The 15,210-nt window shown below is 38.3% G+C and overlaps 1 protein-coding gene across 1 annotated transcript; it reads right to left on the bottom strand.

Annotated features, from left to right (window-relative positions):
- Positions 1–7,672: 7,672 nt before the first annotated feature.
- LOC103929549 (scarecrow-like protein 3) lies at positions 7,673–10,125 on the bottom strand. Its single transcript, XM_009338764.3, has one exon. It carries the CDS (start codon positions 9,287–9,289, stop codon positions 7,865–7,867), a length of 1,425 nt encoding a protein of 474 aa, XP_009337039.2. The 5' UTR covers positions 9,290–10,125; the 3' UTR covers positions 7,673–7,864.
- Positions 10,126–15,210: the final 5,085 nt, after the last annotated feature.

The following is a 15,210-nucleotide window of genomic DNA, read 5'->3' as shown; positions in this document are numbered from 1 at the left end:
TACTCTTTGTTATGTAGTATGTTAAAAGAATGGCGTTTTCAACTTAACTTAGTCCCTAACATGCAATCTAGAATGGCGTGTTCATAGATTTAACAAGTAGAAATCATTAAGAACGAAAAGAGTTTGAGTCATCACAAGGCATCGTAAGTACTAGCGTTGTCTTACTTATCCTAGAAATTGATTCACATGTTAATCGCAATTAACAAGTACTACTCTAGAACATATGTAGGTCCTCATTTGACAAGGGCAGACACACACATATTCATAGCATTAGAATCCTAGATATGCTTACTAAGTATGCATCCGTAGAAAACACATAAAGAATTCATCAATGAGACAAGTAATGAACCAATTTTCTTCCATTCATAAAAGTAAGTTAGACGAAATGTCATAACAAACTTGCAATCATATTCGGGGCTTCAAAACAGCCCCTAACTACTAAAAATCTAGTAACACAATCCTTAAGTTAAAACAAAAGATAGACATGCGTTTGGGAAAATAGAATCGAAAGAAATTGATTGAGGCTTCCCCCCTTTCCTTCCTTCCACAACGCTGCTTTTAAATCAATTCTTGCTGCATCATTTTCTTCTCCTTAACTCACCCACTAATAGTCATTTAATGATGACAATAAGTGAGAGGAAATGGTAAAACAATTGTAACTCCTTGGGTAGCCTTTATGCCAATTACTCCCTCTTAATCCTCATCTTTAATTCCATTTCCTCTAATATTTGAATAGGTGTTAGCTGGTTTGTTCTTGATTGCATCAGTTTTGGCTGCCAGATTTATTGATTTATTGCTTTCAATGCTTTCTTGTCAATTACAAACTGCTCAGCCTCTTGTGAACCTTTCAGTGTTAAAACGGCCATAACTTCTTCTAGAAAAATGATATCAACAATCCACGAAATCCTCCAGAAAATAGACATCCGTAGCTTTCTAAGCATCAGGTTCATTCTCTAATTATTTTTGAGCTGTCTGCAACTTGCTTCCAAAGTCAGCTGATTTGCACAGGCAGTTTTGACAAATTTGTTACTTAAAATTTCACTTGTGCTATTTTTCTTTTCTTTGCTTGACAAATCCTACAAAACACAAAAACAAAGTAAATAGCTCAAAAATATAAGGAACTAACTAAGAAAAGACAAGTGATTTTGATGTAAAATTTATATAAATATGAGCTTATCACTCCCTAAGTTGTATTCCCAAGATTACATCAAATGACTTTTAGGGTACACTTTTAATAAGTGTCCCTATTGAAAATAATGAAAGTTCACTTATATATATATATAATCGATTCAAATAGATTATCACTAAAAAAATCTATTAAAATAACCACATCAAGTGATTTACTGGTAAGGGCGCGGACTGCGGCTTCGCAATAAATAAAACAATATGGGAGGTCCTGGGTTCGATGCGCCAAACTGATGAGTCTACTTGACTGTAGTCACGGGCTAGCTAAAATTCCTCATAGCCTTTCTGGGCCTGGAAGAGGTGGATAATCGTGGCTTGCCATCAATTGTTTTTTTTTTTTTTAATTTTTTAATTTTTTTAAAGAACCTATTAAAATAGAGATCGTTTAATCATCGGTATTTATTTGAATAAATCAACGATTTTGATAATCTTATGTTGGAGAGTTGACCTTTTATAATTAGTTTAGTTACCTATTTGGGTCCTTGTAATCAAATTGTAATTAGGAAAGTTGTTATTTGATGTTTCTTTCCTTGTAAATCACTCTTGTACATTATATATTTTCCTCCTTGGTGAGAAGAATGATATCAGGAGATTAAACCCCAAAAATAAGCCCTAATTAGCATGATATCAAAGCAAAGATCCTAGGATTTCTGCTCTGCCGGTTCCCTCAAGCAAACTCAGCCCTCCCATGGAGAACCTACCACCACTCCACGGTGAAAACAACCCCATCCTAACCGATTCTACCCCTACACTAAACACTACTACCTTAACCGACGCTACCATGAGTCCTACCCTACCTATACCTCAAGTTGTTACATAAATTGTCCATCATGATTCGTCTACTGCTTCGATTGGCATCAAACTCAATGGTGCCAATTATGGAGTTTGGTCTCAAATTGTTGAGATGTTTCTTACTGGAAAAGACAAGTTAGGCTACTTGTTTGGGAGTAATCCTCAACCACCTACTGACAATTCGTCCTACACCAAATGTCGTACGGAGAAGGCTATTGTGAAGGGTTGGCTCATTAACTCTATGGAACCCAATTTGATTAGGTACTTTCTTTGACTACCGATGGCAAAGGAAGTGTGGGACGCGATTGCTCGCACATATTATGACGGCTCCGATACATCTCAAGTCTATGATCTTACTTGCAAGGCCTCTTGCATGAGGCAAGATGGACGACTGGTGGAGACATACTATAGTGATCTTCAATCTTTGTGGCAAGAGATTGATTATCGTCAACCCAATCATATGAAGTGCAGTACTGATATTGAAATTTATAATAAAATTGTTTAAACGGATCGTGTGTACACTTTGCTTGCAGGATTGGATGAGATGTTTGATAAAATTCGTAGTGATATTCTACGAACTGAGTCCATTCCTTCCGTTGAACAAACTTTTGCCTATGTTCGCCAAAGGGAATGCGACAAGCTGTGATGAATACCGGAGGACAGTTGCCAAGTGGGGCAGCCATGGTGGCTCGGCCTGCTACACGAGCCACAGCTCCACCTCATCCCCACACCCCAGAGAAGTCACCTGCACTGAGCCCAGGACTGCAACCCCAGGCTACTGCTCTAAGCCTAGCACATGGCTCGCTTTTTGCTATTAAGACGACCCCACGGCCCACCTCGGGTCCCCATCCTCCTCGTCTTAAATCACCCATCCCGGCTGGTGCTTATACTTACTGCAGTAGTGAGAAGCATGGCCGCGATAATTGTTTCCAAGTGCATGGCTATCCTGACTGGTGGGAACCGTTAAAGCTTCAGAAACAACGGGAATGAGATGAGCAAGCCAAGCTTGGGCAAGCCAATCTCGCCACCTCCGTGTCCTAATTATCTTTGATATCTCAAGATGATCCTCCTCCTGTTTCGAGTTCTTCCGACATGTCTTCGGAGTCTTCAGGTAAATGTGGTTATGTTTTTAATATGAATAGTGATGATACTTCATCCGGATGGATCATTGACTCCAGTGCCATATACCATATGACTTATGATCCCACTAATTTAGCTTGTGATACCGTTCCACTTTGACGTAATATTACTAATGTTAAGGGAGTGACCTTACCGATAACTGGCACTGGCACCGTGTGCCTCACGCCTACTCTCTCTTTACCTCATACATTACTTATACGTTCACTAAAGCATAAATTGATGTTTCCTGGCCAAGCTACTGAACAATTGAACTGTTATGTGCTAATGGATCCAAGGTTTTGTCTTAGACAAGATATTCTCAAGAAGGAGATAATTGGTCTAGTTACTAAGAGGGGGGATCTCTATTTTGTGGATGATGTTAGTATAGGACGGGTCAATCTCGCCTAAGGAGCCGTTGATCACAAGCGGCAGATATGGTTATGGCATCACCGTTTGGGTAATCCATTTTTCAGTTATTTGCAGCATATGTTTCCGGATTTATTTGTTGGTTGTTTAGTTTTAGACTTTAAATGCGACACTTGTATACTTGCCAAGAGTCACCGTGTTTCTTATCCGCTGAATTCTAACAAAAGTGCTATTCGTTTTGGTCTTGTTCATTCGGATGTTTGGGGACCATCTCCGATTACTACTTCATCTAGTATTCGATGGTTTATAACGTTCATAAATGATTGCACACATATGACATGGTTATATCTTCTTACGCATAAAAGTGATATTTTTTCAGCTTTTAAGACCTTCCACACCATGGTTCAGACATAGTTTTCTACTAAAATACAGATTTTGCATTTTGATAATGCCGGTGAATATGTTAATAAGATTTTTCACATTATTTAACTAATCACAGAATTCTTCACGAAACTACCTGTCCTCAGATTCCTTAACAGAATGGGGTGGCTGAGTGCAAAAATCACCATCTCTTAGAAACGGCTCACTCACTTTTAATTGGGGGGCATGTTCCCCGCTCCTCTTAAGATGTTGCTCTTCAAACCGCAACTTATCTTATCAACCGCCTGCCATCCAAAGTCCTAGATTTTCTTACCCCCTTACAAGTCATTGCTACATTCGTGCATCTACCGTCAGCTTTCGTACTCTCGCCTTAAGTTTTTGGATGTGTTGCATTTGTTCATCTTCATAAAAATCAGCAGACGAAACTTGAACCGTGTGCTCTTCGTTGTATTTTTATAGGGTACGAACTCCATCAGAAAGGGTACCGTTTCTACCACCCTTATTTCCATCGTATGTACGTTACTATGGATGTTACTTTTTCCGAGTCCGAGATGTATTACCCTTCGGATTCTTCCAATCCTCCTCCTCAGGGGGAGACACGACATGACGAGAAAGATTAGACCATGGATGATACTGTTGATCTTCAGCTGCCACTAGTCAAGCCAGTAGTTGAGCCTATAGTGGCTGCTCTGCTAGCCTAACCAGCAATAGCTGTAGTGCGCCTACATAATCAACGGCAGGCATGGTAGTGCTGTCATCATCCACGGTAACAGTGTTGCCACTTGTCAACTTTGAGACTTCTACTGATGCTACTCCCCCTCGTCTCCAAATATAGTACCACCAGATGACAATACTCTTGAGAATATTCAAGAGGTAGGCTTTAATGTCCTTGTTTATGTATCCGTTGTTCCGAAGATATTCACCGGACACGACGAAAAGCTCTAAATACCCCATTGCCAACTATGTGTCATCACAGAAATAATCAGAACCTGGTAAAGCTTTCATACTACAAATATCCAATGATAGCACACTAAGTTCATTGAAGGAGGCACTATCTAACGATTGATGGACCAAGGCAATGGAGGAAGAAATGGCTGCACTCCAGAAAAATCACACATGGGCTTTAGTTCCACTACCCTGAGGAAAGAAGAAAGTTAGGTGTCGATAGGTGTACACCATCAAGTACAAAGTTGATGAGTTCATTGAACGATACAAAGCACAATTGGTGGCCAAGGGATACACTCAGATGTATGGTGTTATTATACAGAAACATTTGCCCCGGTAGCCAAGATTAATACGGTAAGAGTATTGCTTTCATTGGCGGCCAACTTAGATTGGCCATTACACCAATTTGATGTAAAAATTTCTTTCTTACATGGTAATCTTAAAGAAGAAGTGTATATGGTTATTCCACCTGGTTATGCATCAATTTTACAACCCGGAGTAGTGTGCAAGTTGAATAAAGCGTTGTATGGGTTGAAACAATCACCTCACGCATGGTTTGGTAGGTTTAGGACGGCTATGAGGAAATATGGGCTCAGGCAGAGCAATTCCGATTATACAATTTTTCTTGAAACGTCGAATATTGAAATTGACGACACTTATCATTTATTTGGACAATATGATTGTTACGGGTAATAACAAAGAGGAAATCTCAAAGCTCAAAGATTACCTAGCAACCGAGTTCGAGTTGAAAGATCTTGATGGTTTGAAATATTTCTTGGGGATAGAAGTAGCTCGATCTAAACAGGGTATATTTCTGTCTTAAAGAAAATATGTTCTAGACTTGTTAGCTGAAACTGGAATGCTTGATTGTAAACCGGCTGACACCCCCGTAATCCAAAATCACCATCTGACCGTGCACCTTGATCAAGTTCTCACTAACAGAGATCGTTATCAAAGGTTGGTTGGAAGGTTAATTTATTTACCTCACACCAGGCCAGATATTGCATATGCAGTAAGTGTTGTTAGTCAGTTTATGCATTCTCCAAGTGATGCACATATGGGTGCGGTTGAACGCATCCTATGATACCTAAAGTCCTCGTCGGGTAGAGGCATCATGTTTTCCAAGAATGATCCTTGCCGAATAGAAGGTTACACCGATGCGCAATGTTACTGATCGTCGGTCCACATCTGGATACTTTACATTTGTGGAGGAAATTTAGTGACTTGGCGGAGTAAGAAACAGAAAGTGGTTGCTTTATCAAGTGTAAAGGTGGAATACAAGGGTACTAGAAAAGGAGTATGTGAGCTATTATGACTTCGGAGGTTACTTGGTGAGCTCGAGTATCCTTCAAATTCAACCTCGGATTTATCTTGTGATAATAAAGTAGCTATCGATATCTCACACAACCCAATTCAACATGATTGCACAAAATATGTGGAAGTTAACTGACACTTCATTAAGGAGAAGTTAGATGCGAATATTATTCAATTCCCGTTCGTAAAGTTAGAGGATCAATTAGCGGATATCTTAACTAAAGTTGTTGCAAGTCAAGCGTTCTACAACTCTCTTGTCAAGTTAGGCTTGAACGACATTTATGCACCAACTTGAGGGGGAATGTTGGAGAGTTGACCTTTTGTAATTAGTTTAGTTACCTATTTGGGTCCTTGTAATCAAATTGTAATTAGGAAAGATGTTATTTGATGTTTCTTTCCTTGTAAATCACTCTTGTACATTATATATTTTCCTCCTTGGTGAGAAGAATGATATCAGGAAATTAAACCCCAAAAATAAGCCCTTATTAGCATCCTACTCTATGAGTTCAAATCCCACTATTTAACATTTTATAATTGTACATTTCTTACTTAGTAACCTATAGCTAAATCACATGTTACTTGAAAAATCCCTCACCCCCAACAATATGCACTCAAGAGGATATGGTTGATGTTATCCTGGCTTGGACAGTTGCATATAAATTTGGATATAAGGCTCTTCAAATGCTTCTTCTACTTGTTGGTGAAGAGAACTGGATAGAAGGAAAAAGCACATACAACGGGATCACCAAAAATGCTTTGAATATCGATACCAGACAAGGCGGATGGAACTAAAGCAGGCATTTGGCTTTCCAACTCCTTAAAATTAAGCCAGGAACAGTTGCAATATGCCATTTTTTACCTAGTGGTAAAGTTATTAGTGGATATCTGATGTATTTCTTGTTCCCTAAGTAATGTTTAATGTACATCAGTACATGGTCCGTTTACATTAAATAAATCTCATTACCTTGTTTAGTACTCGCAAAGATTGAGGGAGACCATGATCCCATTATCTCTTGATCTTTTGATTAAAGTATATAATGAGCTGCATATGGCACTTTATCGAGTAGTGGAAAGCAATCGTGATTATGCACCCTGGTGCAAGTTCGATCTCTACTGATTTTCCTCCTCCCCAATAACTAACTATTTAACACTTACTCTATTGCTCGATCACTAAAATGCTGAGTGGACTTTACATATAATGGGGTCGTTGATGTCAAAGTCTGGCCTAATATAGGACTTCCCTGCAACTTGTTTGTATTACAATCTTCCTACATCTCTCATCACGCGATTTTTAGCCTTTATAAAGACATCTTAGATCTGTCTATGGGCTGATGAGAGATGTAGAGAGGGGACAAAACACTTCAACTCAAATACTTCAGAAAAACGCATTTCTAGCTTACCGAGGTTTCAACTCCAAAATACAAAAAATAAAAAATAAAAAATTCAATGGAGAAGGGTAAAAAAAAAGCTTCACGCACTAAGAATGAATTAGAACCTGACAAGTGGCTAGCTAATGAATATTTTCGTCCTAATTGGGTTCTTTGAAAAACAAAAAAAAGGATTTTGTACAAAACTTAATAGGGTGTTTGTTTCAAATATCAGCGGCACTTGTAATAAATTAGATACATAAGGAAAAGAAAATGAACACACAAGAAACCTCCATGAACAAATGAAATGCAGACAGATTCAGTTGGACAAAATTCTTCATGATTAGACGAGAAACTCGAACATTATGCGATGATCAGTATCAATATTCCATGTTTTACTTCCTGCACCTCCAAGCTGACACCGAAAACAGCGGTCGATCTTGCCAGGAAATCAACACACAACCGTTCTCTTCCCTCATTCTATACCCGTCGCAACCATAGCTCTGCAACATCCTCTTTGCCTGCAGCATTCCGTAATAGCTCAAGGGCACATTTCCAAAGCCAGCTAAATCAAGCCTTTGAATCCATTTCTCAAGCTTTTCATGTCTTTCGGTCCTCTCAGATCCCTCGCAAGCTATAATGTTTTTTATCTCTTCCCCAAACAGCATTTTCTCTACCTTCAGTCTCTCCAATGAGGTTCTCGACATCGTAGATTCCAAGCAATCAAACAATGCAGCATACGAGTACAGAGATTCCAATAGTCTCTCCATCAGAGTGGATCCATTATGGTTAGAATCTTGCTCAGTTATTACCATAACCTTCGGAGTCAAACCCCAAAATGCATTAAGAAAGCTATCCAATTTTGCCGAAGGAGTTAAAGATAGCGGTGATGACGAGGTTGAATCAGGACTCGGGCTATACCCGTTACCCATCTCTTTCTCTAGCAACTCACCCAATGTGCCTTGGCTCATTTGCAATGCTCTTGGCAAGTGATTTCCATTTGAACCCCTTGATGCTAATGGGGACTTCTTTTTCAGGAGTCCATCATCCGACGCCAAAAGGGAGTGCAACTGGAGAACTGAGCTGATAGCTAGAGCCTCGCCAGTTTTGACACGAAGTTTGTCCATATCGAGATTTTCCAATTTGCTGATTATGGGACAGAACTGAAATGGGATATCCAATTTTTCGGCTTCCTCAGTCAACCTATGAGCCATTTGATCCAGTACCTCTTTCCGTTGATGAACACCGGTGATTCTCAAATGAGGCGGACCTTCAGGTCTTGCACTTAAAACTTGAAGAAGAGTAATCCACTGAACAGGTTCAGCTGCATTAAGATCAATTATATGCACCATCTTTTCCCCTTCCATGGCTTCCATAATAGCTTGGTTTGTGAGCACAAAAGCCACCTTTAGGAAGGGAAGCATCTCGAAAAACACTTTCCGAACTAGAATTTCATCTGAAACCAAAGATATTTTAGTGGAATTCAGTGCCCTGTGAAGACCGGGCCAAGCTTTGAGGATTCGATCAGCAAGAGCCTCGGTGAAGTAGGCAGCAATCCGCTGCATGGTATCACCGTCAGCAGCGGCGAGTTGGGAGATTTGCTCAAGGGCGACATTTGCATTTTCAAGGCTTCCGGTGGCAACATGGTTTGCACAAGTGAGCAACAAGTGGATCAAATACAAACCGCGGTCCTCGGATTTGAGTTCTTTAAGCCAAGGGTATGGTGAGCCTAAACTAGGTGAAAGCGAAATCATGGAAAAGCATTGGAGAGGAGATGAAGTTGCAGACGACGACCCTTCGTCTTGAAACATTGGTGCCATATGTATATCAAACAAGAATGATTTGGTAATTAATTGGATAACAAAGTTGGCCGAATAATTCAGGGGATTTCTAAACAAGTACCCTATTCCTAGTGTTTATGCAAGAACCAAATTGCACGAATTCACAATTTGAGAAAAATGTGTACTCTCAAACAAGCATTCACAACAACAACAAACAAAAGCACTTATAACCAAAGTGCTTTTCAGACAAAAGCAGGCCTTACTCCTCAGCAATAGCACCTAATTGGCTAAGAATTTATAGAATGTATGATCTCAAATATGCGAAGAAGGCCCCAAACTATCAGAAAAAGGGGTTTCGATTTTATCAGTACTAAGAAAAATATCAGAAATTCAATCAAACCCCTACTAGAAAGACTAAAATGGGCAAAAAACCTATGATAAAATCAGATTAGATTCCCAAAGAAAACAAATGAAATTCAGGAGAGAAGTCGCGTGAGAAATCACAAGTAGAACAACAGAAGCAGCTGAAGACAGAAACTAGTTGCAGAAGAACTAACCAAGAGAAGAAAGAAGAGGGAAATCCTTGGTGGGTTTTGTAATTGATCAAAAACCCAAGTAGAAGTCAGAACCCCCTGAGAATTCAAGGAAAGCAGCCTTCTGGGTTTTGAGCACAGAGCTGATGTTCTTCTTCTGGGTTTTTTTGCTCTGTTTTTATGAGATTTGGATGTTAATAAAATTGGAAGTTGGGAGTTTTTGAAGAGAGACAGAAGCTCATGGCTTTGGCTTCGTTGTCGACAATGCGTGGAGGAGTCCTTTTGTCCTTATTGATTTGTTGTCCTTGTTTCCCAAGTGGAACATGGAATTTGTGAGAAGATGAGCCAACTTTAAAACAGAGTATTCTGTCCCTCAAAAACTCTAAGAAACCTACTTTATTTGAATTTTGTCTTGACCTGAGGTGGATAAGGAATCAGATGTGGCCCAAAAACTTGTTAATATTCCCAAAGGTTAGAAGAATTCAAACATGCCCTAACAAAGACAAACAGAGGATTTGTTTGGTAGTGGAAGGGGGCAAGTGTGGGAATTGCAACAAAGCTCTTTGGGTGATGCCAAAACAGAGGACTTGTCTTTTAATTTGTTCTGTTTTGATATCGCCATCTCATGATCATACAATTGGAATTTTTTTTTGTTTAACAAACGATACTATTTATATTAAGAGGGATGAGAGGGTAGGCTCAACCTCACAATAAGTTAGTAATAATATGGTTCATATTTGTTTTTGACGAGAATCAAATCCAAGACCTCTCACTTACAAGTGAAGAAAAATATCATTAGGCTGTACAATTGATATTACCTTGGTAATATTAAGACAAAGAAACAAGGAGGTTAAGCAACCCTCCAAAAGGTACATGCCATTTTTATCTCTACTTCTTGGTGGACTCCCATTTGGATCACTTTCTTCTTTCTTTTTTTAACGTCTTTTTGAAATATTTGAATTAATTAACATTGTGTTTTTGAAACCTATCATGCACTACCTAAGCGTAGATAAGTTAGTTAAATCATTATGCCCCTCGTTGGACTTAAATTTGAATCTTCATTTCGTAATTTATAAATTTTATAGGGATAGAGCTTAATGCATCTCAAAAAATAAAAAAATAAAAATTACAGCTAATATTTAGCCTAAATTTATAAAATATGAAAATTTAGTTCATATGATTGTTAAGAATAAGTCCCACATTGATGAAATAAGAGATCTTGCATGGACTTATAAGAGATTGTGCTACTCCTTATATTACCAATTGGTTTTACGATAGAATCCCAACTTTCTTGAATGATATGCCAACATCATACTTTATGTTCCAATAAGTAAGGAAAATATGACAATTAATGTTATCCTTTAGTGGTATTCTTTTCACTTGTAAGTGAAAGATCTCATATCCGACCCACATAAATCCCATAAATCACAAAGGCGTACTATACTTTGTTAAGTTTGATACCAAGTTAGTGACTAACTCATTGTTTTTTCCTTGATTAGAATTTGTTTTTCAATAAAAATTAAGAAATTTCCATCAGAGCCCCTTGAATGAACATGCCCCGTCATATGGTTGAGTTTTGCCACTTAGTAAAATACACGTAGTTGATCCAACCACGAAGTGCCATGTCGACAATACACATCAAAGAGCATTTCATCGGCTTTTTATGACTTTTGTGTATAAAGACAAAGATGATAAGATATCAATGGTGATTTTGGTGCATGAAAGACAGAAAAATCCCAACTATAAAATCAAAACTGTCACTAAAAGGTAAAAGGTGTAGATGAGTGGTTGGTGATCCCTTTAATTGCTCTATTATTTTCAACAACTAGGGATACGGCAGCCTCCCTTCTCTTCATTATTAGAAGCAGTGATTTAAAAAGAAAACTCCATTGCAAAATCCTGCTAAAAATAAATTTATTTTGTCAATACCAAATAATCTAACAAGCAATGGAAAAAACTAACATCCACTATAACCCACCCCCAACCCAATATGATAGGTTTATCGGTGAGATTACATGAAGCCAATCATGAAAATTAATGTGGTCGGACTTTGATTATACATCCCCATCCTTCACCAAAATTCTCTTGTTTTAGGACAATCTTTAAAAGCATGAGCCACTAATTCAAAGCCACAAGTACATTTTTGACACTCATGGTTATCAGTCATACCTCATTTTCAACCTTTGTTCATTAATTAAATGCTTATCAAGAGAGAGCAGCTATAAGAAACTCTGAACTTTTGGAGGAATATGAAGTTTCCAAATGATTTTTTGCATATTAGGAAAACCAATAGAATTAATGGCCAACATATAAGTAGATTTAACAAAAATTTATCATCACTTGTTCCACTCCAAATACACTATTAGCCAAAAGCACAAAAACCAACTGGAATGCTAAGAATTTGTTCAACAATCTCCTTTGGTAAAACAAGTAATAGTTTACCAATATCCCAACCATTACCGTAACAATAATCAGTTATAGTAGCCTTCAGCATATCGTTTTAGAGTGGGCAGCTAGCATGATGAAGCAAAATACCACATTTAGCCCATTTCTCAATCCAAAAATCTTCCGTATTACCATTTCCAATTCGCCATAATAATCCCCGTGTAAAAGTTTAGTCATTTCAAGAACACTTATTCAAGTACAAGAAGAGGCTAAAGCAGTTTTATCATTGAGTAATTACTAATATTACCTTTAATTTACTTTCCGTTGAAAACTTTTGCCCAAAACCACAGACCATTTCTCTTTTCCTTTAATTACCAATTCTACGTAACAAAACATGCATTGCATTCCACTATCAAAATCAGATATCTAGGACCTTTTGCCTTGGACCCGACCGCTCAAGTGTTGTAAATAGTGCACTTGGGACCTTCATAACAGCCACGAGACCAATGACACAATATTTACAGTAAAACTCATTCAATGAAAAACAATACGAACTCCTTGTCACATGCACTTTCACTCTATGACCTCAAATTCAAGATTTGACCCTAATAAAATGTTCATTTCTTAAGTTCCAAAATAGTAACTTTCAAACAATTATCAATTCTGAGCTACCGAACAAGGTTTTTTTTTTGGCGAAAAATGAAAACTAGAAACAAAAATAAAAAATGAATATCAAAGAAACACTTAATATTCTAGAATCTTAAGAAGGAGGAAACAATGGCAGTGTTTAGAAAGGAGACACTTGATTTCTCACCTAAATTTGTAGTTTATTACAGATCAATAAGCAGATTATCCACTCATTCAGTAGCTTCTATCTCCTACAAAATGTACGCGACAAAGAGTCCCAAAAAAATAAGCACATAAATTAACCATAAATAGATTTGGTGTAGATTATCTTATCGTTTGCAAAAATCAGTTAATATTATTACTATTCTGTTTTTGTTTTTGAGTAGTAAGAAGATGCAGTATTGAGACTTTGTGTACCATGGCACTAAGATACCCTAATGGTTGTAATGTACACCAGAACCTCGCGCTTGGCCTTCTCGATGCTGCCGCATTTATCATCATAGCGAAAGTAATAAACGCATATCGCCGTGAAGGAGAATTAACTCAACTGGTCGAAATGATCGGCTTCCAGATCCCGTTGACTCTACTAGAATTATGCTTATAGGACACCATTTTTTGCACACCATTTGCAATTGGTGGCTATAGATATAAAGCACTCACTCTTATTATTTTTTGGTGTCTTTACAGTGGGATGCCACTGATAACGGTGGCCTTCAACAATGAGACACCAATGATTGGTATCTGTTAAATAGCTTTATTTCGTAAAATTACTTTTCTTCTACTTTTTTGTTTTATTATTTATTTTTAGGCACTGAAGTGGTGCTGTTTAATTTTTTTGTTTTGAAAGCTAGGATATATTTTGCAATTTTGTTTCGAACGCTGCGATATTGTAAACACGAAAATTCCTAAAACAAGAACACGTGTGCAAAATATATTTTGTATTGATTTTGGGGTTACAATCTCTTTTACAATTTGATCCTCTGATTCTATCTTCGTAAAATGTAGATATGTGGATGGGCTGTTGATCCAAAAGGCCATCGGGGCTTGGTCTAGGGATGAACAGTTATGCGGATTTATTGATGTTGTTGATCCAAAGGGTCGTCGGGGCTTGATCTTAGGATGAACGGTGGATGAACGGATCTTCAAGGGCTTTTGGGCTTGATCTTGAAGAACGGGTGTGTGGATTTGTTGATGGTGTTGATCCAAAGGACCGTTGAGGCTTGATCTTAGGATGAACGGATGATGAACGATGAACACTTTCTTCAAGGGCTGTTAGGGCTTGATCTTGAAGGTTGAGGGAAGTTTCTTCAAGGGCCATCGGGGCTTGATCTTGAAGGAGGATTTGACGAAGAACGAAGAGGGCTTTCTTGATCCTTCGGGATTTGCTTGAGAGCTTGAGAGTTTCAAAGCTTCAAGGTTTTGGTGTGATGTCAATTGGTCTTCTTTCTCCCCCTTTAACCCTTGATGGAGAAGCCTATTTATAGGCTTTGAGAATGAATCATCACCATCCTTTCTTTTTGGTGAAGTGAGTGGATGTTGTAGGTGAGATGAGTGGAGTTTGTAGGTGAAATGATTGTGTGATGTAGGTGAAATAAATAAAGGTTGTAATTTTAATGCATTGGTCAACATTTATTTCACTGAAATTTCGATGTCTACAAATGCCCCCACTTCAAGGCACGTCATATACATGTGTTTGTCACGTGTAGAAGATGTGTTTTGAAGTCCCTTAATGGAGATGTTGATCTAAAGGCCGTCGAGGCTTGATCTTGAATTCGACTGGAAGATTTTCTAGTTTCCTCCAATCGTTGATTTTCCACAGGCTTAATTTTTTAATTGGGCTGGAAGGTTTTCTGGTCTCTTCCAAAGGTCTGAACTTACTCCTTTTATCTAGAGCTGAATTTGATTTAAGGGTAGTGAACACTTGATTTTGAATCAGACTTGTGATTTCTTCAAGGGCCATCGAGGCTTGATCTTAAATGAAAATAGGACCACGAACGGTTTCAGGATTTGGATACATGGCAGGCAAGCACGAAGTGGAGCTGATGGCCTGTTTCTTTTTTCAATCTTTCCAATTCATATTGAAGAGGGTTAGGGGATAAATCAGCACGTGAAGTTGTTGCGTTTGCTGACGATCCACAAGATTGATGTTTCATTGTCACTCGTCTTATCTGTTCTCTAGGCAGATGTGGTATCTTCTCTGGAAGTGTATCAATCGTTGAAGACGACTACTCGAGAGCAACGCTAGGTAAGCAATTAGGGAAGAGGTTCCAGGCAGTTAGTTCCAAATCGGAAGGCTGATTCCAAGTGCCGACTGATTGCTCTCTTTCTCCTTGCCCTGCAGGTAAGAACAAGAACAAAGGAAAGGACATGGAGAAAGCATGACGTAAGATACTCTTGCTTTCGACCTTGATGATA

The sequence above is a fragment of a genome, unplaced genomic scaffold (assembly GCF_019419815.1).
Source record: "Pyrus x bretschneideri cultivar Hongxiangsu unplaced genomic scaffold, Pyrus_bretschneideri_v1 Contig31, whole genome shotgun sequence".
Classification (NCBI taxonomy): domain Eukaryota; kingdom Viridiplantae; phylum Streptophyta; class Magnoliopsida; order Rosales; family Rosaceae; genus Pyrus; species Pyrus x bretschneideri.
The sequence above is the reverse complement of the archived record's forward strand: the minus strand, read 5'-3'. Positions and strand labels throughout refer to the sequence as shown.